We start from the raw sequence: 27,637 nt of genomic DNA, 5'->3' as shown, positions 1-27,637 counted from the left end.
AAACCTCCTCTCCTGCCTAAGCAAAGCACAGCTCACCCGCACACCGGCCCTGCGGCACTCACTGCGGGTGGAGAGCGGGTCCGCTTTGAAAGGATCCCCGTGCCGAGGAAAGAAAAGGAGTACTAGTGGCACCTTAGAGACTAACCAATTTATTGGAGCATAAGCATTCAGTGCATAGGATGAAGTGAGCTGTAGCTCACGAAAGCTTATCCTCCAATAAATTGGTTAGTCTCTAAGGTGCCACAAGTCCTCCTGTTCTTTTTGCCAATACAGACTAACACGCTGCCACTCTGAAACCTGTCATTGTGCCGAGGAAGGAGTCCCGGGCAGAGCGTGCGCCTCACCGCAACCAAGCCCCCTCCATTCACCCCCAGCCATCTGAGGGGGGCCAGCCCCCACGGGTGGGCAAACCAGCCACCTCTCCCTGCATGCACCCGCCTGGCCCGTGCCTGGCCCCTGACACCGGGGTTCGCCCCCCTCCACATGATGCTAGAAAATCCCCAGGGCCCAGCTGTGCCACGACAACGGCGTTTCGGGGCGGCAAGCGGGGCAATGGCCTGGGGCCCCACCCCACGCAGGGGGCCCCGCAAGGCTACATTGCTCAGGCTTCGGCCCCCGGCGGTGGGGCTCAGGGCTGCGGCCCCTTGCAGCGGGGCTTCAGCTTTCTGCCTTGGGCCCCCCTGCGTCTAACCCTGAACCCTGCTCGCGGCCTCCCCCACGAGGCCTTGCACCCCCCCCCGGCGGGCCCCGCCCCGCAGGCAGAGCCGCCGCCCGCGGGCCTTTGGCGGCCCGGAGCCACGAGGAGGCGGTGGCGGCGACCCGGGCGGACTACACTTCCCGGCAGGCCCCGGGCCGCGCGTGGGGAAGAGGAAGCCCGGCGCGTGGTGCCCGTGGTCAAAGGGGACTAGAGGCGGCGGGAGGTGTCTAAGGGGGCATGTGTTTCCCTGCGTCCCCGCTGCAGCCCCGGTGCACGAGCCGCCAGGTCGCCCGGGCGTCGCCCCAGCGGCCGTAGTCAGGGCAGAGGCCGGGCGGGAGCAGCATGGCAGCGCCGAGCACGGGCCCGAGGGAGCTGCTGGCCCTCATTCACCAGCATCTGCTGCGCGCTGGCTACGCCAAGGCAGCGCGGGAGCTGCAGCTGCAGCTCGGCCAGGTAACCCTGCAGCACCCCCACGTGGGGACCCGGGCACGGCTGCTCCTGGGCTCCCCTGAGCGCGTGGGCAGGTGTAACCCTGCAGCACCCCCACGTGGTGCCCCTGGGCTCCCCTGAGCAGATAACCCAGCAGCACCCCCACATGGGGACCCGGGCACGGCCGCTCCTGGGCTCCCCTGAGCGCGTGAGCAGGTGTAACCCTGCAGCACCCCCACGTGGTGCCCCTGGGCTCCCCTGAGCAGGTAACCCTGCAGCACCCCCACGTGGGGACTCCCCTGAGCGCGTGGGCAGGTGTAACCCTGCAGCACCCCCACGTGGTGCCCCTGGGCTCCTCTGAGCAGGTAACCCTGCAGCACCCCCATGTGGGGACCCGGGCACGGCTGCTCCTGGGCTCCCCTGAGCGCGTGGGCAGGTGTAACCCTGCAGCACCCCCGTGTGGTGCTCCTGGACTCCCCTGAGCAGGTAAACCTGCAGCACCCCCACATGGGGACCCGGGCACGGCTGCTCCTGGGCTCCCCTGAGCACCTGGGCAGGTGTAACCCTGCAGCACCCCTACGTGGGGGCCAGGGCATGGCTGCCCCAGGGGCTGGGCTCCCCTGAGTCCATGGGCAGGTGACCCTTTAGCACTAGCACATTGGGTTACTCTGGAGGGACCTGGTGAGACGTACTGGTTCATGTCTGTCATGCCCCATGGCGTTACTTTGGACTCCATAATCTGTGTGCTTTCATGAGGTAAACACAGTGCCCATTCTTTCCTTTCTTCTCCTCCTACAGAAGGAGTTTCCTCCACAGTTGACCTCTCTTGAGGACATCTTCACCCACTGGCAAAAGTAAGTCTGTCTGAGAGGGAATGGTTATGAAGTGGAAGGCAGGTCATATCTCACTCTCCTCATAGAAATAACCAGGTTTGATTACATTGGTATGTCTGATTAATTGGAATGGGGCAATTTGGAAATATTCCCACTAATGTCAAGATGATCATGTACCTAGGATGGAAGTGTCTCTAACCCTAACCCAGGTAACACCCCTGTTTGGGCTGAAATTTCTCAGCCCAGAGGGCAGGCCTTACCTTTATTACATTAGAAAGCTGGATGCTATTCTCGCTGGTGACTCTTTTGAGGTATTAGAGGAGGGGGAGCATGTTTCACCAGTTAAGATGTTTTCCTAGTGATTTTTCTTTCCCGTGGACTAACCCCATTGACTTCATTAGGATTTCATTAGAGACTGGTTGTGCAAGTAACCTACTTGTGTGCATGTTTGCAGCATTGGGGCCTTCATGTTAATAAAGAATGAAATGATGGTGTTCAGCATCCGCACGTTCTCCACGGGCTGATTGCTGTGTTTTAACCCATGGAAGGGTGATGCCACACGGGGTGAAATCTGATTTATGACAGCCACCAAAGGGATCCGAAAAAATCTCTTAGCTAGGGCTACAAGAGTCAGCCTGCACCGAGTCATTTGCAGGAGAAATACCCGAGTCGAGAGAGTTATTCAAGGTTGAACCAAATTGTACTAATAACCCCAGAGAATAGCTTATAGGTTTCATTGTATCTAAAGTATCACACAATGAAATACTGTGTATCCTGACAGTCCTTGGCCCTCTCCTTACTCTTGCTGTGTATCTCTCTGATCTCCTTTCTTTCATGTTTATGGCCCTATGTGATCATGAGAAATTCTACAACTTGATTCAAGAAACTCAACTGATGCAAAGGTGGAGCTGAGATTTAATTTTCTGTGCTACTACCTTAATGTCTTAATTTGTATTGCACCATGACAGATCATTCTAGATACTCCTACAACCACCCCTATATTACATACGTGTATTTTTTCAAAATGCACATGTAATGTTACCCTATAATACCACCCCCACTCATGCAACCCCAAACACACCCTTTGTTTGTTGTCTTTCTTTGCTGTTATGTCTAGACTAGAGTGTAAACTAGTCGTGGCAGGGACCTATGATTGTATTTATCTATCCGATACCATGCTCACCAAAAGCACCATAACCTGGAGAAGTTCTTCTTCTTGGAACAACTTTCTCTGTCTCTCAATTTTTGGCCTTGAAGATGATGCCCCTCCCCTTCTTGACCCATCTTAATAGCCTCCAAGCACACTCCCTTTCATCCATCGCTCTGCAGCCATTACACGTCTGGCTAAGGAGAACGGGATGGGACTTTCTTTGGAGCCTTTTAATACTCTCCTTAAGCAGCCAGAGAGGCTTCATTTAAGTGGTTAAAAAAAATAGTCTCTTCTCATCTTACATAGTCGGGTTATGAAGGGAATTGATACATAGAACGGTTATATAGGATCAGATTGGAAGAGAAGACCCAATCTGTTGTTGTAACACATTTGTCTTATGCAGAGTAGCTGTAGCCATGTCTGTCCGGGATATTCGAGAGGCTAGGTGGGTAAGGTAATATCTCTTATTGGTCTGACTTCTGCTGGTGACAGAGACAAGCTTTCGAGCCACACAGAGCTCTTCTTCGGGTCTGGGAAAAGTACTCTCACCAACAGAAGTTGGCGCAGTAAAAGGTTTTGCCTTAGATAATTTAGCTCGAACAGAGATTATGCGCCTGATGCAGAGATTATTGGGTGAGGTTCTTTGGCCTGTGTTATGCAGGAGGCCACATTAGATGATCAGAATGGTCCCTTCTGCTCTGAAAAATCGGAGGGCTTGTCTAGACTTGAAATGCTGCAGCTGCAGCGCTTCAGTGTAGAGCCTACCTACAGCGATGGGCGGGGTTCTGGAACTCGAAAAAGAGTCCCACAAAAAGTGGAAATTAGGTTAAATTACAACGGATGAATATAAACAAATAATACAAGTATGTAGGGGCAGAATTAGAAAGGCCAAGTCACAAAATGAGATTAAACTAGCTAGAGACATAAAGGGTAACAAGAAAACATTCTACAAATACACTAGAAGCAAGAGGAAGACCCGGCAATTAATCAGTGAGGGAGGGGAAACAATAATAGAAAATGTGGAAATGGCAGAGGTGCTTAATGGCTTCTCTGTTTCGGTTTTCACCAAGAAAGTTGGTGGTTATTGAATGTCTAAACATAGTGAATGCCAGTGAAAATGAGGTAGGATCAGAGGCTAAAATAGGGAAAGAACAAGTTAAAAATTACTTAGACAAGGTAGATGTCTTCAAGTCACCAGGGCCTGATGAAATACGTCCTAGAATATTCAAGGAGCTGACTGAGGAGATATCTGAGTCATTAGTGATTATCTTTGAGAAGTCATGGAAGACGGGAGAGATTCCAGAGGACTAGAAAAGGGCAAATACAGTGCCCATCTATAAAAAGGGGAATAAGAACAACCTGGGGAATTACAGACCAATCAGCTTAACTTCTGTACCCAGAAAGATAATGGAGCAAATAATTAAGCAATCAATTTCCAAACACCTATAAGATAATAAGGTTATAAGTAACAGTCAGCATGGATTTGTCAAGAACAAATCGTGCCAAACCAACCTGATAGGGTTGACAGGGTAACAAATCTTGTGGCTGGTGGGGAAGCGGTAGATGTGGTATAGCTTGACTTTACGAAAGCTTCTGATTTTTTGTCTAACATTACCTTCTCATGTACAAACTAGGGAAATACAACCTAGATGAAGCTACTATAAGGTGGGAGCAAAACCAGTTGGAAAACCATTCCCAGAGAGTAGTTATCAGTGTTTCATAGTCAAGCTGAAGGGCATAATGAGTGGGGTCCTGCAGGGATCAGTTCTGGATTCGGTTCTATTCAATATCTTCATCAATTATTTAGATAATGGTATACAGAGTAAACTTTGCGGATGATACCAGGCTGGGAGGGATTGCAAGTGCTTTGGAGGATAGGATTAAAATGCAAAATGATCTGGACAAACTGGAGAAATGGTCTGAAGTAAATAGGATGAAATTCAATAAGGACAAATGCCAAGTACTCCACTTAGGAAGGAACAATCAGTTGCACACACACAAAATGGGAAATGACTGCGTAGGAAGGAGTACTGCAGAAAGGGATCTTGGGGTCACAGTGCGTCACAAGCTAAATATGAGTCAACGGTATAACACTGTTGCAAAAAAGCAGACATCTTTCCGGACGTATTAGCAGGAGTGTTGTAACCAAGACATGAGAAGTAATTTGTCCGCTCTACTCCGTGCTGATTAGGCCTCAGTGGAGTATTGTGCCTGTTCTGGGTGCCACATTTCAAGAAAGATGTGAACAGATTGGAGAAAGTCCAGAGAAGAGCAACAAAAATGATTAAAGGTCTAGAAAACATGACCTATGAGGGAAGATTGGAAAAAATTGGGTTTCTTTAGTCTGGAAAAGAGAAGACTGAGTGGGGACATTATAACAGTTTGGTACGTAAAAGATTGGAGGGAGGTAAATTGTTCTCGTTAACCTCTGAGGATAGGAAAGAAGCAATGGGCTTAAATTGCAGCAAGGGCGGTTTAGGTTGGACATTAGGAAAAACTTCCTAACTGTCAGGGTGGTTAAGCGGTGGAATAAATTGCCTAGGGAGTTTGGAATCTCTGCCATTGGAGATTTTTAAGAGCAGACTAGACAAACAGGGGCCTGTCCAGGATGGTCTAGATCAGTGGTTCTCAACCTACTTACTGTTGTGGTCTGCAGATTGAGAACCACTGTGCCAGACACACACTGGCCTGCCCAGCCCTGCACTGCCAGCATGCCCCTTCCCCTTGGGGGCAGGCCCGTGTCACACTGACTCCCTATGCCCAGCGCTCCCCTGTCCAATCCCCCCACCCCCCGAGACCCCTGCACAGAGCGGGGCCAGGAGTGGAGCCCTGCCTAAAGCCTGGGGGTGCTGTAGCACCCCCCAAACCCCTAGTTCCTGCACCTATGGTGCCCAGAACCCCCCACAAACCTCTCCACTGCCCAGCACCCCCTACCGTCTCACTGGCCAGATCCCCGCCCCCGGACTCACCCCACTTCCCTGCACCCCTGCTGCATTCACTGTTTTGCTGGTAGATATCTGCCAGGCAATCACAGGCCGGGCTCTCTCCCTCAGGACTCACTTGCCCAGCCAGGCCCCCTGCATTGGACTGCTGAGCTCTTCACTTGCCACAGGGGCCTGCTTCGCCGGGCCTGCTTCGCCTTCCCTGCTGGCAGGAGCGCTCTTGCCAGGCTCCGTGGGGCCGGCCCTCCCTCAACCGGCCCCACCCCATGCCGGACCAGAGCGACAAACTGAATTTTTTTTTCCGCACATAGCTGGGCTGCAGCTGTGTGCTAATTGGGCTGTGGCTTGAGAACTGCTGGATAATACTTAGTCCTGCCATGAACACAGGGGACTGGACTAGATGACCTCTCAAGGTCCCTTCCAGTCCTACAAGTCTATGATTTTCACCCATAAATCCAGTTCATATCATAATTTTGTGTCCCATAGGTGTGACCATCCAAGTCTGAATGGGTGTGTAGCCTCTAGGTCATGGGTCAGTTTTGCATCACAATCCATTAGCCTCCATATATCTGTTTGGAGCTTGTCCAGTAGGACCAAGCCATATAAAACAAGTCTAGCCAGTGCTGAGTTCTAACATGAGGCTGACTAGACATTAAATAGAGCACTGGACTGGGGCTCAGGAGTTCAGGGTTTTATTCCTAGCTCTGCCATTGGCCTGCTGGGTGACCTTGGGCAAGCAGCTTGCCTGCTCTGTGCCTCAGTTTCCCCATCGGTAAAATCGGGGTAATGATACTGACCACCTTGGTAAAGCACGTTGAGATACGCTGAGGAAAAGCGCTAGATAAGAGTTTAATCATTTGACTGTCAGAGCAAGAACAGCATTTTTCCAAATACTTGAGGCTAATTTTCCTGACTCTGGCTACTGGCCCTGCCCTATACAGATGGAATTCATTTCTAGCCATCTCTCCTCTTCACGTTCCTGTGAGGTGTCACATCCAGGGTTTGGCTAAGAAGGATTATGGGGAATTCTCTTCAGATCAACCTACGTCGCTCCAGAGTCAGGCACCTGAGGTTACTGCAGAGGAATGGCAGTTCCTATGCTGACCCTGGGGGAAGGAGGCTGGGTGAATTGATAAGTGTTTCTGCTATTTAATGCCGTTTCCCTTTTTAACACCACCTCCCTGTTCTTGAAAAATCTCTCCTACAGAACTCCCTCAAACACCAAGAAACGAAAGACAAGCAACTTGGGGGCAGGCATTCCAGCAAAGAAGATCAGGGTGCCTGATCCCCAGAGCAGCTCTGAAAGTTCGGAAGAGGAAACAAAAGCTGGGAAGGGTAAGAGCCAAGAACGGCCCACGTGGATCGGACAACAGAGAGGGCTAGCAGGCAACGGGTGCAGCTGATGCTCTGATAGCTTAATAATATGTGGCTCACCACTGTTCTAGCGGAGCTTGTTATGGTGTGGCCTAGTGGTTAGAGCCACAGATTGGGACTCAGAAGATCTGGGTTCTAAACCCAGCTCTTCCACTGGCCTGCTGGACATGGGCAGTGGCTGGAGCCCCCTCTCTGGGGAGGCTAGTCCCTGACTCCACCCCTTCTTCCCGTGCCTTCCCCATGGCCAGAGCCCCGAGACCCCCTGTGTCGCATTCCCCCCGGTGGCTGGAGCCACAAGCCCCCTGCCCAGAGAGGTGCCCCCCCCCCCCCCGGCCGCAGAAGCCCTGGGCCAGCCGAAGCCCCAAGGCCCGCCCGGAGAAGCCCTGGGATGGCCGAAGCCACGCAGTGCCTCCCCTCCCCAGACCCAACCTGTGCAGGAACCTGCAAAGGACATCATAAAGCAAAAACTTTGCTGCCAAACCCCGCAACCCAGGGGCCGCGGCAGCGCTGGGGGAGGCAGAACCTCCCCTGGCCTATTATACCCACCGCCCTTGCTGCTAGGTGACCCCGAGCAAGTCATTTTTGCCTCTGTGCCTCAATTTCCCTATCTCTGCAGTTGAGTGCAGCTGCTGGGAGGAGCGGCGGTTTCCCATTTGAGCCCCGTTCATCAGCGAGGAGTCTGGGGCAGACTAACCGAGAACTCAGGATTGGCTGCATGCACAAGCAGCAGGCTCTTAGGAGGACTTGCCATAGGTCAGCCCAGGGGGAATGCTTTTTTTTTTTTTTTTTAAAGCTTACCCATGTGATTTCAGCCAGGTCTGGTGGAGGAGGTGAGCTCTTCCACTGCCTCTCTGGCAGGCTGTTCCCGGTAGCCTGTTAGTCTGTATCAGCAAAAACAACGAGGAATCCTTGTGGCATCTTAGAGACTAACAAGTTTATTTGGGCATAAGCTTTCATGGGCTAGAATCCACTTCATCAGATGCATGGAGTGGAAAATACAGTAGCAGGTGTGTGTGTGTGTGTGTGTATATATATATATATATATATATATATATATATATATATATATATATATATATAGTGTGTGTACACACAGAGAGAGACAGACAGACAGTATGTGGAAAGATGGGAGTTGCCTTACCAAGTGGGGGGTCAGTTTAACAAGACAATTCAATTAACAGTAAATACCAAGGGAGGAAAAATCACTTTTGGGCCTTTCTTGTAGAAGGTGATTTCTAGGTACCCTTCTGGCTCTGTGAATCTGTTTCTTAACTTCACCAGGTGGGTACTGTAGTTTTAAGAACGCTTAATAGAGATACTGTAGGTGTTTGTCTCTGTCTGAGGAATTGGAGCAAATGCGGTTGTATCTTAGAGCTTGGCTGTAGACAATGGATCGTGTGATGTGGTCTGGATGAAAGCTGAAAACATGTAGGTAACCATAGTGGTCAAACAACTACAGGATCTCTATCAAGCATTCTTAAAACTACAATACCCACCTGGTGAAGTTAAGAAACAGATTGACAGAGCCAAAAGGGTACCCAGAAGTCGCCTACTACAGGACAGGCCCAACAAAGTAAGTAACAGAACGCCACTAGCCGTCACCTACAGCCCCCAACTAAAACCTCTCCAGCGCATCAGCAAGGATCTACAACCTATCCTGAAGGACGATCCCTCACTCTCACAGACCCTGGGAGACAGGCCAGTCCTCGCTTACAGACAGCCCCCCAACCTGAAGCAAATACTCATCAGCAACTACACACCACACAACAAAAACACTAACGCAGGAACCAAACCCTGCAACAAATCCTGGTGCCAACTCTGTCCGCATATCTATTCAAGGGACACCATCATAGGACCTAACCACATCAGCCACACCATCAGGAGCTCATTCACCTGCACATCTACCAATGTGATATATGCCATCATGTGCCAGCAGTGCCCCTCTGCCATGTACATTGGCCAGACCAGACAGTCTCTGTGCAAAAGAATAAATGGACACAAATCTGACATCAGGAATTATAACATTCAAAAACTAGTAGGAGAACACTTCAACCTACCTGGTCACTCAATAACAGACTTCAAAGTGGCAATTCTTCAACAAAAAAACTTCAAAAACAGACTCCAATGAGAATCTGCAGAACTGGAATTAATTTGCAAATTGGACACCATCAAATTAGGCCTGAATAAAGACTGGGAGTGGATGGATCATTACAAAAACTGATTTTACCATACTAATTTCCCCCTACTGTTATTCACACCTTCTTGTCAACTGTTTGAAATGGGGCCCCCTCATTACCACTACAAAGGTGATTTTTTTTCCTCCCTTGGTATCCTAGTGTTAATTGAATTGTCTCATTAGACTGACCCCCCACTTGGTAAGGCAACTCCCATCTTTTCATGTACGGTGTGTGTGCAGATGTGTAATATATACCTGCTACTGTATTTTCCACTCCATGCATCTGATGAAGTGGGTTCTAGCCCACGAAAGCTTATGCCCAAATAAATTTGTTAGTCTCTAAGGTGTCACAAGGACTCCTCATTGTTCCTCTAGCCTAATGTTTAAAGGTGGGATGCTAGATGGAGGTGCCAAGCTCAGTCTAATTACTGCCTTCTAAAACTCTAGCCAAGAAAAATCCATCGAACTCTAGCACGTGCTAAACTCACTAAGGTAAATATTATGGGAGAGCCCCTAGAGCTCAGCCTAAGTGGGTTAAATTGCGTCTGCGTTGATGTTCAGTGGTGTTTTCAGTCAAGTTAAGCAAACTTGATTTGGGTGAGAGGAGAGCATGTTTTTCCTAGTCCACACAAGGCCTCTCTAATAATACCATCATTACGTCTCGATATTCATAGATTAATACACAGCAGTTCCTGCTGTGTCTATATCGTTATTCCATCTCTGCTCCATGTCCGCCACAAACAGCCAGGGATTTCTCTCAACTAAAGAGAACTTGACTCTTTGCTCGTAGAGAGGAGGGGTGAGAGGTAGGGGAAGAGAACTCTTCATGGAGCAACAAGGTCTTTCCTCTGACACCATGGTAATGTGCAGAACCAGCTTCTGCGTCGCCAGGGGTCTGTAGCTAGTACTACCTTTGTCTCCAGTTGAGGGGAAGCTAGTCTTGTGTTTTGAGTCTCTGTATTTTGTGGCTTTCCCTTCTGTGTGGCAGCTGGCGCCCCTGTTGTGACTAACTCCACGGTGCAGGCAGAGAGCGGGGGGGACGAAGGCTCCTCTTCAGAAGAGGAGGCAGCGGCTGGAAAGCAAATAAAGGAGGTAAGGTGACGCTTGTCTCCGGGCCGCCCCCAAGGCTGCTAGTGGCCTGCGGCTAGGACTGCATTAGAAAGTTCTAGCAATGCTTGCTTGGGGGGAGGGGGTGGTGTTTGTCACAAACCCTAGTTAGGACAGCAAAAAAGAGCTTTTGATGCTCCAGTTTATTTCATCTGGGGAGCCCATATAAGCTATACTGACGAGTGCTTCAGCTCTGCGAGGGTTTGCCAGTATGGCCGTACTGACCGCCCTCGTCTGCTATAGACAGGCCTGAGGGAGCTGTGCATACGGCTTTGTAAAGGGGAAATCGACTGTGGAGGTTGAACCTGTTCTCATGGAAAGTGCTTTTCATTCACTTTGAAGAGTTAAGAGACTTGAGCGTTGTTTAGATGTGGCACTAATGAGAGAGAGAGGGAGGTTAGAGGAGCACTGAACTCCCTCTTTACTCCATGCGCCAGTTAATTAGGTGCTCACTTCAGGGGAACAAAACACAAAAGCCTCCTCCAAACCTCTTCTGCCTGATTGGGGCAGTGACCACAGCAAAACTCTGCGTGGGTTGCTGGTGTCCTGGAGAAGTGCCCTCTGAAGGCCAGCTACGTTGCTGGTGTGAGTCCCTTGAGCTCCCTGGTGGCGCTCTGTGGATGAACATGTCTCCGAGTGCCTCTGTTTAAATGCAAAGACTTTAGCCTCCGTGTCAGAGCGCATTAGCGACTCGATACATTTTGGCATTTTCTGGGCGGTGGTTCCTAAAATCTAGTTTAGAGCATTCACAATTCCATGAAGAGGACAAAAGGCTGTCCTGGAACTGACTTTCTTTTGTTGTTTCCTCCAGGTGAGAACTACTGCGGCGGGTAGCAAAGCTGCTAACTCTCTGCAGCATGCTGCCCAAAACAAAGCCAATGCCACTTCAAGTAAGCCTGGGGCTGCTGCTGTAGTTCAGACCAGAGCAGGAAAGAGCAAAGGCATCTCAAATAAGCTCACGCCTGGTGCTCCAGCTACTTCTTCAGCTCCGGCCCAAGCTGGGCAGAAGAAAGCCAGTGCTGGTAAGCCAGGACCTGCTGCAGCAACTCAGGCCAAAGTTGGGCAAAGCAAAGCAGCAGCTACTGCAAAGGCAGCAGAGAGCTCTGAAAGCAGCGACTCATCAGAGGGTGAGGAAGGGGAGAAGATGCCAGCAGCAAAGCTCCCAGCTCCCAAGTCAGGTGAGAAGCCCATGGGCTTGGGATGCATTTCCTAAAGCATTGCACAGCTGTTGTGCTGGTCGTGAGACGTACATCTCTGTTCTGGCTTTGCAGTATATCAGGTCTGAATTACTTTCCTACTAATGCCGCAGGCCTCGTGGCTTCAGCTCTCCTGGCAGATAATCATCAAACCAAAACTGCTCCCTGTAGAGACTAAAGAAACCTGGCAGAAGCAGGAGCAACACAAGCACTGCCAGTCACAACCAGATCAGGCAGCGTTCAGGGACATATTGCTTGGATCTGAGATATAGAGAAATGGATGGGATCTAGCGTCTGGGGGAGCAAATGCTACAGTTAAGGTCTCGTTCAGTGCCCAGTACAATGGAGCGCTGACATGTCCGGGCCACTGGATGATACCAGAACGCTGCTTTATTCTGAGCGCTCTGAAAAAGTCACTGAAACTTTCCATGTTTGGTCTCAAGCCAGAAGTGAATTGTTACTGATGTTTTGAGGGGAAAATCCCCAGAAAAGAAATGCTCCAAGCTTGGGACCTGATCCGGCAATGAGGGTGTGTGTGTGTGTAAGTGTCCACACTGCACTCGCTCCAGGAGCAGGGACTTGGGATGACTGTCCTCTTTGAGGGAGGGTCTCCTAAACAGGTGTGGGGGGATTAATCTTCAATATGTGACCGGAAAATTTTTTTGTCATGCTCAGTAGGTTCCTAAGATTTTAGCAGTGTCACTGGGCCCTGCCCCCATGCGACATGACTGTAGCCTCTCCCCTGTGCCTTCTGACTGGTTCCCATAACCTAAAAGCTGCATGAATATAGCTCTCTGCATGGACTCGACAAGAGAGCGCAGCGTGAGTGACGTCTCCTCTCTGGTGTTTCAGCACTGAAGCAAACGGTGGGAAAGGCAGAGAGTAGCTGTGAGGACTCGAGCGATGAGACTTCTTCTGAAGAGGAATTAAAAACCCCAGCGCTCCAGGTATCTACCTCCAAGAGGGTCCACTGAGTGCTTTGAGCATTCCCCACTGCCACCACCCATACATATCCTCTAACCTCCCAGGGCTGTGTGTTGTTAAGGCCCTTCCCCAGACTGACAGTGGGGTAGGGACTAGGAACAGTTTTCTCTGAAGCCAGGGCACTGAGGAAACAGACCCATCCCCACCCCACCCCACAGCACCTCCCAGCCTCTGTCAGCTCCAAAGGGAAGGTCTGGGTCCCGCTCCCTCACTAGAGGGTTAGAGCAGAGGGAGGAGCAAACCCTGAGCCGCTCTGACCTGTAGGATGCACTCGATGCAGACATGTGGGATACTGAGAACCCAGAGAGTGTAAAATGACTGACGCAGCCTGTTATGCTGATGAAACGAAAGTCCCCAAACCGCCATCTCTAGCGTAAACTAACCTACCACAGAGTCACCAGTTGCTGCCCGACCCAGGGGCCTTGCACTGAATTGTGGTATTGCTGTAGAGTGGGGGACTCTCGTTTGTAGCTAATCCCACCCCCTGATCAAGGCCTGTGCCCTGAGCTAACCTCGCCCCCGATTTCCTTTCGGCTTCCTCCCACCCACACTCCTGCACAGATGTTCCGTACCCCTCCTCAGTGAGTCTCTTCTCTCGTCTCCAGACAAAACCAGCTGTGAAAGCAGCGCAGGTCAACGCAACACCAGTGAAAAGCGCGCCAGCCACTCCAGCACCCACCAAGAGGACCCCAGGGAAAGTGTCTGACCCAGCTCCGTGGAAACCAACAGTAGATACACCAACCCAGAGCAAACCCGGAGCTGCAAAGGTGACCGCTTCTGCAAAGGCTGCTGGGAGTGCAAAGGCAGAGGACACCTCTGAGAGCAGCGACTCGTCGGACAGTGATGATGAGGAAGCCACGTCAGCAGCACAGGTGGGTCAGTTTGAGCCTATCGTCCCTCACACCTGTCCCGAGGCCTGGGGATGCTATGAATGGGAACCTTGTAAAAGGGGCACAATGCACTGCAAGGTGGCACTTGCAACAGGGTAGTTAATGGTCCCAGGTTGTTTCCACTGTAAACTTCAAGCGACCAGTTGAAAATGAAGTGTGCTGATTTCAACAGGCAAAAGTTGCATGAGTGCTTTTAACCAAAATCCAACACAGGCGTTCTCCACCCAAGAAAGGAAAATTCTACTCTAACCCTTCCGAGTTCTATATCTGATCCATGGAAAGATGGCAATTCACAGCTGAGTGTTGGATCTGCAATATCTGCAAACTCTAGCGCTACCTGATTTCTGCTGCTTTTGTGTCTGGGTAGGGGAGGTTTGGTCCTTTTCACCATTGGTTCCTGTGCCATGGTGCATGTTAAACAGAGCCGTTCATGTTCTTGTGTAGTAGGCAGCCTTTTCTCCCCCCACTGTTTGTTTGCCGCTGTGACCAGTTACACAGCAGATTTTTGAGGAATTTCAGTCATTGTTCCCTCACTCTAGGAGATTTCTTCCAGTGGCCAGGAGGACTGACGAGGGACGCCTGGCTCGCCACACTAGTCCCCCATCCTCTCTTGGCATTTTCAGCCTTACCACTTTTTGCAGTCACTTCCCAGATTTACATCTTGATCCCTTATATTTTATCCTGGGAAGACGCATCTCCCCACCCCAAGTCAGGGATTCCTGTTGTGTTTATTCTGGTCTTGTCTCTTGGCTCTAGACCAACTCATCTGCAAAAGCTCCCCAGGCCGCAGCGACACGGGTGAAAAGTGCCTCAACCGCTCCTCCATCCTCCAAGACAGCTCCAGCAAAAGCCTCGACTCCAGCTCCACGGAAGCAGCCCTCAAAACCAGCTGTGCCCAGCCAGGCCAACGTGGGGCCTGGAACAACCAGAACCGCTGCAAAGGCTGCTGGGAGTGCAAAGCCAGAAGAGAGCTCGGAGAGCAGCGACTCATCGAGCAGCGAGGACGAGGCACCCCCAGTGCCGATAAGCCAGAAGGTTTGTAATTATTGCCTCTAGTTGGGTTCTGAGATGCTGGTGATGGTTGTGTTAGTGTCTGGCTGTTCATACTGCTATGCTTAGGATGCTAAATCTTTCTGATGCATGAAATCGCAGCCCTGGGCAAGGTATCCCTTCACCTTCCTCCATCTTTGCTTTGTAGAACTATTATAAATTGTTTTCTGATTTGACGGCCCCCTGCTTTAATGCATCTTTTAAAGGCCAGCTGTTTCCAAGTGACTAGTTTATAGTTACTGAATTCTCTGGCTCCTTTATAGAACTTGTTTGGCTTTGCCAAAGAACTGGCTGCTGCCAACAAGATCAAACAGAAGTCATTGCAAACGCTACAGTAAAATACAAGCCAAGGCCGGGGGGGAGGCGCCCGAAGCATAGTATCACTTGGCTTAAAACATCTCCCATTCTTCAGCAGTGTGAGGAGCCAAACCAGCAAAAACTGTACATGGAGAACTCCAGAGTGAAACAGTTCATTTGCCTGCATCCAAACAATGACGCTGGTCTGTCATATGAATAGTAGCTGGTCGGAGCCTTCCCCTCTTGCTTCCTTTTGACTGGAACTCGTGACATAGGTCCCAGAATGGATACGTATGGGGCCACAAGCAGCCTGGGCTTGCTTTCTGTGTGCACAGAAAGTCTGCTCACGCTTGCATGGGCCGAAACCAGCTCCCACTGAAGCTGATGGCAAAACTTCCATTGCTTCCAGTGGGATCGGGGTCAGGCTGAGTGTTTAGCAAGGCAGGAATCCACACGGAGTGGATTGGCACTTCTCAGTTGCTCATGATTAATCTGGCAGCGAGCACTGCCCGTGGGAGTCATTACTGGTAGGGCGCATCCTTATCAATGGTGGCCCCAAGTGCTCGCTCTGTCTTCCTGAAGATGGCACCCCAGCAAGGCGTAGTCTGATGGTGTGTGCAAGATTGTGACCTAGTTCCCCCTGTGTCTCCAAGAGTTTTCTCTCTCTCTGTGCCCATTTGGTGTGGAGGAGTGGGAGTCCGATGAGCTCTGCATGTTGGCTTTTACATTGGATTGTCCTGGTCTGCTGGCTCAGTGAACTTCTCTGAGTGATTGGTGCTATCCCAGTCTGTCTGTCTCTCGGCATTTCTACACTGCGATTCAAATCCTAATGCTGGCTCAGAACGAGGGGTGTTGTCGGGGAAAGGGGCAGTTTATGCTGCATCATGAATTTGTGCAATACCAGTGAGACTTGGCCCTTCTAGCAATAGTAATGGGTGAAGAATGCATTTTCCCCACAATGTCTTTAGTTGAGGAGAATACTCTACTTGAGGCAGAATCATAGAATATCAGGGTTGGAAGGGACCTCAGGAGGTCATCTAGTCCAATCCCCTGCTCAAAGCAGGACCAATCCCCAACTAAATCATCCCATCCAGGGCGTTGTCAAGCCTGACCTTAAAAACCTCAAAGGAAGGAGATTCTACCACCTGCCTAGGTAACGCATTCCAGTGCTTCACCACCCTCCTAGTGAAAAAGTTTTTCCTAATATCCAACCTAAACCTCCCCCACTGCAACTTGAGACCATTACTCCTCGTTCTGTCATCTGCTACCACTGAGAACAGTCTAGATCCATCCTCTTTGGAACCCCCTTTCAGGTAGTTGAAAGCAGCTATCAAATCCCTCCTCATTCTTCTCTTCTACAGACTAAACAATCCCAGTTCCCTCAGCCGCTCCTCATAAGTCATGTGTTCCAGTCCCCTAATCATTTTTGTTGGCTTCCGCTGGACGCTTTCCAATTTTTTCACATCCTTCTTGTAGCGTGGGGCCCAAAACTGGACACAGTACTTCAGATGAGGCCTCACCAATGTCGAATAGAGGGGAACGATCACGTCCCTCAGTCTGCTGGGAATGCCCCTACTTATACAGCCCAAAATGCCATTAGCCTTCTTGGCAACAAGGGCACACTGACTCATATCCAGCTTCTCGTCCACTGTAACCCCTAGGTCCTTTTCTGCCGAACTGCTGCTGACCCATTTGGTCCCTAGTCTGTAGCCGTGCATGGAATTCTTCCGTCCTAAAGTGCAGGACTCTGCACTTGTCCTTGTTGAACCTCATCAGATTTCTTTTGGCCCAATCCTCCAATTTGTCTAGGTCCCTCTGTATCCTATCCCTACCCTCCAACGTATCTACCTCTCCTCCCAGTTTAGGGTCATCTGCAAACTTGCTGAGGGTGCAGTCCACGCCATCCTCCAGATCATTTATGAAGATACTGAACAAGACTGATCCTTGGGGCACTCCACTTGATACCGCCTGCCAACTGGACATGGAGCCATTGATCACTACTCGTTGAGCCCAACGATCTAGCCAGCTTTCTATCCACCTTATAGTCCAGTGGTCCCCAACCCTTCTGTTGCAATAGCATATTCATCTTCCCAGAAGAGTATGGCGGGCCCAGCTGCTGAAATGCCGCCGAGAAGCGTTGCTGCCTAAATGCCGCTGAGAAGTGTCGCTGCTGAAATGCCGCCGAGAAGCAGTGGCATTTCGGCGGTGACGCTTCTCGATGACGCTGCTTCTGGGTGGCATTTCAGCGGCTGGTTGTCCGGCGGCCGCGCTCCTCGGCAGCGGGTTGTCCAGCGGAAGCGCTCCCTTGTCAGTAGGCAGGCGCACATAAATGCCCCGGCGGGTGCCATGGCGCCTGCGGGCACTGCATTGGGGACCACTGTTATAGTCCATTCATCCAGCCCATACTACTTTAACTTGCTGGCAAGAATACTGTGGGAGACCGTATCAAAAGCTTTGCTAAAGTCAAGGAACAGCACGTCCACCGCTTTCCCCTCATCCACAGAGCTAGTTATCTCGTCATAGAAGGCAATTAGATTAGTCAGGCATGACTTGCCCTTGGTGAATCCATGCTGACTGTTCCTGATCACTTTCCTCTCCTCTAAGTGCTTCAGAATTGATTCCTTGAGGACCTGCTCCATGGTGTTTCCAGGGACTGAGGTGAGGCTGACTGGCCTGTAGTTCCCCAGATCCTCCTCCTTCCCTTTTTTTTTTTTTTTTTTTTCTTTTTTAAAGATGGGCACTACATTAGCCTTTTTCCAGTCGTCCGGGACCTCCCCCAATCGCCATGAGTTTTCAAAGATAATGGCCAATGGCTCTGCAATCACATCTGCCAACTCCTTTAGCACTCTCGGATGCAGCGCATCCAGTCCCATGGACTTGTGCTCGTCCAGCTTTTCTAAATAGTCCCGAACCACTTCTTTCTCCACAGAGGGCTGGTCACCTCCTCCCCATGCTGTGCTGCCCAGTGCAGTAGTCTGGGAGCTGGCCTTGTTTGTGAAGACAGAGGCAAAAAAAGCATTGAGTACATGAGCTTTTTTCCACATCCTCTGTCACTAGGTTGCCTCCCTCATTCAGGAAGGGGCCCACACTTTCCTTGACTTTCTTCTTGTTGCTAACATACCTGAAGAAACCCTTCTTGTTACTCTTAACATCCCTTGCTAGCTGCAACTGCAGGTGTGATTTGGCCTTCCTGATTTCACTCCTGCATGCCTGAGCAATATTTTTATACTCCTCCCTAGTCATTTGTCCAATCTTCCACTTCTTGTAAGCTTCTTTTTTGTGTTTAAGATCAGCAAGGATTTCACTGTTAAGCCAAGCTGGTCGCCTGCCATATTTACTATTCTTTCTACACATCGGGATGGTTTGTCCCTGTAACCTCACTAACGATTCTTTAAAATACAGCCAGCTCTCCTGGACTCCTTCCCCCTCATGTTATTCTCCCAGGGGGTCCTGCCCATCAGTTCCCTGAGGTTGTCAAAGTCTGCTTTTCTGAAGTCCAGGGTCCGAATTCTGCTGTTCTCCTTTCTTCCTTGTGTCAGGATCCTGAACTCGACCATCTCATGGTCACTGCCTCCCAGGTTCCCATCCACTTTTGCTTCCCCTACTAATTCTTCCCAGTTTGTGAGCAGCAGGTCAAGAAGAGCTCTGCCCCTAGTTGGTTCCTCCAGCACTTGCACCAGGAAATTGTCCCCTACACTTTCCAAAAACTTCCTGGATTGCCTGTGCACCGCTATATTGCTCTCCCAGCAGATATCAGGGTGATTTAAGTCTCCCATGAGAATCAGGGCCTGCGATCTGGTAACTTCTGTTAGTTGCCGGAAGAAAGCCTCATCCCCCTGGTCCAGTGGTCTATAGCAGTCTCCCACCACAACGTCGCCTGTGTTGCTCACACTTCTAAACTTAATCCAGAGACTCTCAGGTTTTTCTGCAGTTTCATACCAGAGCTCTGAGCAGTCATACTGCTCTCTTACATTCAATGCAACTCCCCCACCTTTTCTGCCCTGCCTGTCCTTCCTGAACAATTTATATCCATCCATGACAGTACTCCAGTCATGTGAGTTATCCCACCAAGTCTGTTATTCCAACCACATCATAATTCCTTGACTGTGCCAGGGCTTCCAGTTCTCCCTGCTTGTTTCCCAGGCTTCTTGCATTTGTGTATAGGCACTTAAGATAACTCGCTGATCATCCCGCTTTCTCAGTGTGAGGCCGGAGCTCTCCCCTCTTGCACTCTTCTGCTCATGCTTCCTCCCGGTATCCCACTTACCTCAGGGCGGTCTCCTTCCCCCAGTGAACCTAGTTTAAAGCCCTCCTCACTAGGTTAGCCAGCCTGCTTGCGAAGATGCTCTTCCCTCTCTTTGTTAGGTAGAGCCCATCTCTGCCTAGCACTCCTCCTTCTTGGAACACTATCTCATGGTCAAAGAATCCAAAGCCTTCTCTCCGACACCACCTGCATAGCCATTCATTGACTTCCACGATTCGGCGGTCTCTACCCAGGCCTTTTCCTTCCACAGGGAGGATGGACGAGAACCCCACTTGCACCTCAAACTCCTCTATCCTTCTTCCCAGAGCCATGGAGTCTGAGTGATCCATTCAGGGTCATTCTTGGCAGTATCATTGGTGCCCACATGGAGAAGTAGGAAGGGGTAGCGATCCAAGGGCTTGATGAGTCTCCACAGTCTCTCCGTCACATCGTGAATCCTAGCTCCTGCCAAGCAGCAGACTTCTCGGTTTTCCCGGTCAGGGCGGCAAATAGATGACTCAATCCCCCTGAGGAGAGAGTCCCGGACCACCACCACCACCTGCCTCCTTCTCTTGGGAGCGGTGGTCGTGGAACCACATCCCTAGGACAGGGCATCTCATGCCTTCCAATCGGCAGAGTCTCTCCTTCTGCTCCCTGTCCTCAGATGTATCATCTAGTCCACTCTCTGCATTAGTACCTGTGGAGAGACCATGAAAACAGTTCCTTACCTGTATCTGCATTGCTGGTACATGGACACTCCCCTTTCTTCTTCTGGAGGACACATGCTGCCAAATTTCTTCACCGTCCTTCTGTCCCCGCTGCGCAGCCTGCTCTGAATCTTCAGAACATTGTGTCCGTAGAAGCATATCCTGATGTCTGCCCAGGAAATCTTCAGTTTTTCTTAAGCAACGCAGGGTCGATACTTGTTTCTCCAGACCTTCAACCTTCTCTTCCAATATGGAGACCAGCTTGCACTTTGTACAGCCAAAGTCGCTTCTGTCCTGTGGAAGAAAGACAAACATGGCACATCCTGTGCAGGTCACAACAGCTGAACACTCACCATACATATTACCTTCCTTCTAAGAGCTTCATCAGGTGCTGTAGTAACTACTCAGAGAAGCCTGCAAGACGAAAGCCTCAGTGGGCTCTCCCCTGGCAAACTCCGAGGCCAACTCCCTCTGTTAGCCTCTCCATTATTCGCCGCTCCACTGGTTCGCAGCTGACTGGCTTTTTAGAACAGTCAGGCCCACTCAAGGCTCACCTGGAACAAAGCACTCCCAATTCACACTTTTCAAACAATCAAGCACAGGGTCAAACTGACAAACTGTCCCCACAACAGACACTCAGATACTCACCAACACAGCCCCCCTAATGCCGCACTCCGAGTATCTCCTCTCAGACCCATCCCAGGCAGAAGTAGCTGTCTCTCTTGCTGAAGGGCGATTTAAAGGATTTCATATCTCCTTCTGCCACTGTTTGCAAATTTGGGATTCCCACGTACCAGTCACTGCTGCCGAGAGAGGCTGTAACCAAAATGGGCTGGCTTTCATGATGCCAGCAGCCAAGGACTTGGAATGGAAGTAGGCGTTCAGCCATTCTGCCCTTTTGTGTCCACAATCCGGCTCTCCCAGTGGAACGTCTCTGGGCAGATGGAGAACATGAAGTACTTGGGCCTATATTTAACCACTGACTTACTGTATCCTGCAGCTTCCGATCGCTTCTAAGCGAGATCCAGACAGGTACAGAGAATTGCAAGCTGCTTCATCTTTCACTGCAGGGGCGGATTAGCACAATTAAAATGAACATCATTTCTACATCAAACTGCTTATTTAGTATGTTTACCGCTGAAGATTTTAGGATTATTTAGTCAAAGACATTTGTTTGCAAAGGTGGTGTTTTGGTGTCTGTGTTTTTTCCCGGTGCAATGGGGAAGCAAACAAGATTGACCTTGAAGAAACTGCAGGCTCCTGCTTCTTTCAGACTTTCCAAACCCACTTGTGCAATAAGTCCAAAAATGTCCTATGGGCACACTGATGTTCCGGTGCCTCACTTTAGACGTGCAGCGAGTCTACGTCTCCTGTCGGCACCCAGAAATGGAGCCATGTAGTATTAATGGACGTGACGGAAAATTTGGCCGTGAGCTTTTATCTGGACTCGGTGCTGAGGCGATAGTCCACTAGACCCTTTGGGGAGATGAAGCGTGACTGCGTCCTAAGCTCATACCTTGGAGCGGCAGTCTTTATTCTTTTATGTCGTGACACATCCCAGTTACTGAGCTCGTTGTTGGTATGCTGGGGGTGCTTCCTGTGCATGCCGGTAGGCAAGAGTTGGCGTGTGACTGATACAGCTTCTGGGGAGCATGCTCGCTTTCTGACTCTCTGCATTATGCAAATAAACTAAAGAGCATGGGGGTAGAGGGGTGATTCAACTCTGGCATGCTCCCACCACTGGGCCGGGAGCTATTTGTAGGCCAGCAGAGAGTGAGAGAGAAAGGAAGCGAGGGAGGAGAGGACAAGAAGCTCAATCTGTAGTTACTCATGAATTTCTCCCAGGTACCAGCATCTCTAGTATGGCAGACTGCTCCTCCACCCCTTTGCTTTAGGCTTCTTCCAGTCTCCTGGGTCCATAAAACACGCTGGCCTGGATCGTGTTCTGCACAGCTCACCTGGGGGCGTTTTACAGCCAGGCGTAGTTCAGCCAAGCCCTGCCTGGGCTCAGTCACTAGGACGTGGCAGCCTTGTAGAAATGAAATGATACCACGGCCGTTTTAGGGAAATAATCTTACATAGTGTCCAGATGCTGCTGTCTGATTGTCTTCCAGGTCCTTGAGCTGTTCCCTAATACGTCCTTGTTATACATGGGCTCGCTTTCTGAACGTGAGCGAGAGTCTGTCCTGTCACTAGGAAGTTGGAGGCAAATGACTTAGACTAGATCCAATATCCCGCAAGTGCTGGTGTCTGAGTAGGGAGGAGTCTGGTGTGTTCCCAAGTAGGTGACTCATTTAAATCCCTACATCCGCTTCCAATAACGCTCTCGATTTGCCATTTAGAAGCTGGCCCCTCTCTCGGAGTTAGTGACTCATGTTAACCAAAACAAAACGGAGACTCCAGTTTGTTTTCCTCTCTCGTCCTTGTGGAGGTTTCTGTGTCTCTGTGCAGAGCCTGGATATGCCTGGCTTGTTTGGAGAGCCCCTTCTGTAATGGGTAAACACTCCAATACTGACGTCTGTTCAGCAGCTGGTTTAAATGCAGTAAACGCTGCCCCGGGGCAGCGCTCTGCAGGGCCGTGCCAGAAAGCCAGGTTTGACAGTCTTCCATCTCACGAAGCTGCAAACCTGGGGCTCTTGGCCACTGGCAAGGAGCAGCCACCCCTTCCGCCTGTCAGAACGACTGCGATGTTCTATCTCTTCTCTGGTATTGAGGGAGAGCCCGTGTACCAAGTCCAGCACGCGGGGGAAAGGGAATGAATGCTGGGGGGGGATTGGGCCCTTCATGGTAGAGCTAGTGTCACGCTCCGTTTTCCCTGAGAAGAGCTCTGGTGATGGCTCCCAGGCCATGGGACACCGCCCCAAAAGTGGGTCACAGGCAGGTTGGGTGGCACTCTGCTCCCACTGTGCCTGGCAAACGGAGTGTCCCTGAACGTCCGACTGCCAGGAGCGGGGACTGGACCACAGGATGGATCACTCAACAAGTGCCCTGCTCTGTTCATTCCCTCTGAAGCATCTGGCACCGGCCACAGTGGGAAGACAAGATCCTGGGCCAGGTGGACCATTGGCTGGCCCAGCATGGCCATAGTTATGTTCTTGTGCTGCCAGAGCAAACTGGTTCTTGAGCATTCAGCCCAGCATGTGAAGATCAGGCCGTGTTTGCGTGCCTGAGCGGGTGCAGAGCCTCACCGGCCCTGAAGAGCCCCAGAGGGTGGGGAAGTCTCCTGAACTTCCTGCAAGTGGGACTTCCTCTCTTTAGCACACCCTCTGCAAGCAGCCAAAGGGTGAGAGGAGCATGGAAGCTCTCTCTGCGCCGCATGGGAGCCAGAAGATCAGACCTGGCTGGAATAATTTTTTCACATGCCAGAATAACTGGTACCTCTTTGCATCAACTCATCAGCTGCACAAGACCCTGAGACGCGGCTCACACGCTGCCTTGAGTCACAGAAATCCAAACGCGGCCAGCTGCTGTACAACCCAAGCGCCATGTTCGAGTTGCACGGCTGCTTATTTAGGCTCATGGACAAATGAACTGCTCGCGTTCTGGACAAAGTGCTTCCTAGGAACGGTGCGACACTGTCTCCCTTAAACGCCTCTCTAATGCTGTGTCCAGGAGGCAGCTGCTGTGATGGTGGACTCTTGCAGTCGTTTCACCTTGTGCTCGGGTCCCTCAAAGTGTCACAAGCCACCAGGGTCCGACAGTCAGTGTTCAAGGGAGCAGTCTCCAAGGGACATCTAGCCCCTGCAGGCAGTGGGGGTTTTCTGTAGGTGGCCTTCTCCCTTCCAAGTCAAACTGCCCTGTTTTGGCCTATTGATAGTGCCGTACAGTTGTCAGGTGAGACATGATAATGAGGTGCTGAACCCCTGGTCATTAAAGATCCCTTGGTCCTTTTTGAAAGAGTACGGGTTTTAACCCTGATTAATTTCTAGCGAAATATGGCCTCCCCCCAAGTTTTCCCTGCGCTCTTCCAGTTGGATACGGTATACTTCTTGCCTGAACTGCTGGCTGGTGTTTCTCTCTGCTGCGAACAGCTGCTGCCTCCCACCCAAGAGAGGTAGCTGCATTTCATTGGTTTCGGACATGATCCATCTCCAAACTTGTGATGTTCTCTGGGGATAAAGGGAGCATTTTAAATTATCACAGCAGCATATGGGGTGAAGGAAACAAACCCTGGCTCAGTGTTGTTGTTTTTTTTGTTTGTTTTTTAAAGAGATTACCAACTCCTCAGCCTTCCCCTGGCATCAAGCCCAGCCTGGTGGGTAAAGCTGGGAGCCCCGGGAAAGCAGCTGGAGGTGCCTTGAAGGGCAAGGACTCTGAGAGCGAGAGCAGCACGTCATCAGACAGCGAGGAGGACGAGGCAGCACAGAAACCGCCTCCTAACGCTGGTAAGATTCTAGCCTTCCCTTGGTATTCAGGGCCTCTCTCCTCCATACTCACGGGGTTTGCTTCTCTTCTCAGCTTGAGCAGCTGGCGTGTTCTAGACGGGGCTGCCCCCTAAGAGCCATCACCAGGCACGCTCTGAACTGCCAGGGGATGCAGACTTTGCCAGTCGCTCTGAAGTTGATGTTAGCAAGACTTGTCCGTGCAACTCCCTTCTGTCTCTTCTAGAGTGTCCTTCCAAACTGGCACAAGAGTTGGGGTTTTTTTGGGGGGGACGGGGGGTTATTTTGTTCTGTTTTCTATTCCTTCCAGCATTGCCAGCATGGGTCAGCTGCTAACATACTCCCCAGTGTGTGCAGATGGAGGGAGGAGCCTTGGCGTAATAATTAATAAGCACTTTGAGATTCGTGGATGGAAGAAGTTACTAGTAATGAATGAAGCCACACTTCTCCCCTCCTGTGTGGCCTGGGGGAGTTTTGTCATCCCCATTCCTCCTGGAGCAGGCGAGGAAGGCTTGCACCACTCTGGTTGATGAAGGGGTAGGAAGGGGCAGCTGTCCTGGACTGGGCCGGGGCTGGCTACAACATGGAGTCTCACGAGGACACGGTTATGTCTGAAGTGGGGATAGAGGAAGATCACCAAAAATGCAGAGGAGCCTGCCAGGCAGAATACGTATCTTCTCCTGCTTCCCTGCTGCTGCCCCGTTCTCCAGAGTCTTCCGGCGTCTCTGCAGCTACAAGGCCCAGAGAGCGCAAGGTCTAAGTCCCCCGGGAAGATGCAGGGCCCCTGTCATTAGACCTGCAAAGGAAACTCGGGGTGTGGCCAGTGGCGTGCTGGGGCAGCACTGGGACAACCCATGGGAACCCAGTAAATGTAGGGGCTTGATGACTGTCCGAGTTGACTCTTGCTGTTTTCAGTTGACCCATCTCCTCCCTTCCATGGACATGAACCTTCAGTGGTCACCAGGTGGCTGTGGTCTTTGCACAGCAATGTCCCTGTTTGCAGTGTAGAGGCATTGCCTTAGCAGATAACGCATGCTCCAGGCTGGTTCGTCTCTGTTGCTGGGTTTCGTGACATGAGCAACCAGAAGTTATTTCTGGCATCTCAGCAGTTGATGCCTGGATGCAGGGAGGATGCCGGAGGGAACGATTTCATTACAAAGAAGTCTTGCACCTGTAGATGGCTATTGCAGGACCTTCCTGCAGGGAGAGCTTGAGCTAATGTCAAGTCCTTTGTTGCAGGGAGCTGGTAAAACGGGACTCGGCCTGTGCCCGCGGGAGGTGGGGGGAGCTTTTGTTAGCACTACACGTGGGGTTGAGTGCTGAGAGAAGTGGAGCCTGCCCATAGCACAGAGGAATAGCCTGAGCGTACACAGATCTGCCCTTGCACGGCTGTCCAGACCTCCCACACCCCCTTGGTTTGTGTTCTGGGGCTAGTGGAAGCACCAGGCAATAGGCCGGCTGGCCTCTCTTGCTTGTTGGTGTAACTGCTGCCAGGAAACAGGCAGAAACCCTCCCAGTCAGCTTTATTAGTAGCCAAAGTGTGATGGGCTGACATTCTCCCCAGCTGTCGGGGTGGGAGGGTTTGTGGGATATGGAAGACAGCAGCCCCCTAGGAAATAAACAGAAGCCTCCAGCAGGCTTTGCACAGGGCATTGTTCAGCTGTCAGTTGCTAACATTTTCCACTACTGATTCCTGCCGGCTTCTGGTGGTGGTTGTCTGTTTGTTTGCACAAAGGCGAGAGGGAAGGGTTCTCCAGCTCCAGAGCTCAGCTATTCTGGCATGGTCGTGGCGTTCCCAACTGTTCCATCCCTCTGCCACCCCTCGCACCATGCCCTGTTGGGCCCCTTCAGTCGTACTGAAGAGAAAGCCAGGGCCTGGGGGCAGCAAGAGAAATCTTGCGGAGAAGGAGGTGTTAGGAAAGGAAATCATTGTCTTCTAGCAGCTCTCCCCTTCCAGCAGGGTCTTCTCTCCCAGGCTAAAATCAGAACACTGAAGCATCGGCAGCCTCCCTCGTCTCTCCAGCCATTGTCTTCCTATAAACAGCCTGCAGTCTTACCCTGGGTTTCTCTCCGACCTCTTTCAGCAATGAAGAACGCTGCTGCAGGACAGCTGACTAGCGTCAAGAAGGCCCAGGCCCTTCCAGCATCTCTTCCAAAAGCACCAGGGGCAGCAGATAGCAGCGAGGAGTCCAGTGAGGAGTCTGACTCTGAGGAGGATCGGGTAGCCCCGCAGGTAACTAGCAAACAGACCACGCGGCTGTCAGGCGATGAGGAGGAAGCTCTGCTGAGCTGGCCGCTTTGAGAGCTGGGGTTTCGAGGAATGGTGACTAGCGAAACTCTGTCTGGAGCCCTTGCTCTTCAGGAAACCCAGCTCTGGGAAATGTCCGTCAGTGCTGGGGATCCCAGACAGCTGGGGCCTGGCTAGGGTTTGGAGGTTAGAAGCAATGGAGGGATTGGCTGCCTTGTGACAGCGATAGTCCATACAGGCCCATTCCTTCCCATAATTGGGCCTCTTTTTGTGCCGCTCCTGTAGAATAAATAAGCTGGAAAACAGCTGGATCCCCCCACAGTGGAGAATTCCCCCAGCCCAGGAGGGGTCCCCAAGCCCTGTAGCACCAGCATAACCCCCTGTCTCTTCTTCTGCCCATCCCCGCCCCGTCAAGCCCGGCAGGGATGTACTGACCAGAATCTTCTGTACTCCAGCTGTTCAGTGCTGTAGGGTGGCCCACGTGCCACCGGAGAAGCTGCCATAAATAAGAGCGGCCTCAGTGGCTTTTCTAACTTCTAGTGGGCCGGGGCATGGTTCTCCGCTCCCAGCAGTGCCTCCTGAACTGCGCAATGCTCCAGATGTGCCCCACAGCCTTTCAGCTCCAGCTGCCTGGCTCCAGCTCTGCTCCCAGGTGTTGGAATCATTGGTACCTGCTCGCTGGCCTCTGGGAGAGGGGCTAGGTGCTCTCCGTCCCGTTCCCAGAAGTGTCCGTGCCGCACAAAGTGCCAGCCTAGTTGGCCCTGTTGTTGGGAGTCGGGGATAGAAACGGGATGCCCCTGTGTTGTGGATGACCAGAAAGCTGTGTGCTCCCCAGCTGGCAGGCTGGCACAAGGGCTCCTTTATTAAGAGGGTTGATATTTTAGAGGTACGTAAAAGCAGTCACTGTGATTTTTGAGCTCTTAAATCACGGC

At 51.2% G+C, this 27,637-nt stretch overlaps 1 protein-coding gene across 7 annotated transcripts in view; it reads left to right on the top strand.

Moving 5' to 3' along the window:
• The first annotated feature begins 783 nt into the window (after window positions 1-783).
• Window positions 784-27,637, top strand: part of TCOF1 (treacle ribosome biogenesis factor 1) — a 38,241-nt gene continuing 11,387 nt past the window's right edge. For 2 of the 7 annotated variants that reach the window (XM_043521281.1, XM_043521280.1), the window contains exons 1-10: window positions 851-1,150; window positions 1,928-1,980; window positions 7,259-7,386; window positions 10,590-10,693; window positions 11,520-11,886; window positions 12,757-12,851; window positions 13,494-13,760; window positions 14,535-14,813; window positions 24,286-24,460; window positions 26,542-26,690. In XM_043521281.1, the coding sequence (XP_043377216.1) occupies window positions 1,040-1,150; window positions 1,928-1,980; window positions 7,259-7,386; window positions 10,590-10,693; window positions 11,520-11,886; window positions 12,757-12,851; window positions 13,494-13,760; window positions 14,535-14,813; window positions 24,286-24,460; window positions 26,542-26,690 (1,728 nt within the window). In that variant the 5' untranslated portion in view covers window positions 851-1,039. Of the gene's footprint in view, window positions 1,151-1,924; window positions 1,981-7,258; window positions 7,387-10,589; window positions 10,694-11,519; window positions 11,887-12,756; window positions 12,852-13,493; window positions 13,761-14,534; window positions 14,814-24,285; window positions 24,461-26,541; window positions 26,691-27,637 lie in introns of all 7 variants that reach the window. The other 5 variants (XM_027833665.3, XM_027833666.3, XM_027833667.3 and 2 more) reach the window with 5 other exon arrangements.

The sequence above is a fragment of the Chelonia mydas genome, chromosome 8 (genome assembly GCF_015237465.2).
Source record: "Chelonia mydas isolate rCheMyd1 chromosome 8, rCheMyd1.pri.v2, whole genome shotgun sequence".
In the NCBI taxonomy this organism is placed as follows: Eukaryota; Metazoa; Chordata; order Testudines; family Cheloniidae; genus Chelonia; species Chelonia mydas.
The sequence above is the reverse complement of the archived record's forward strand: the minus strand, read 5'-3'. Positions and strand labels throughout refer to the sequence as shown.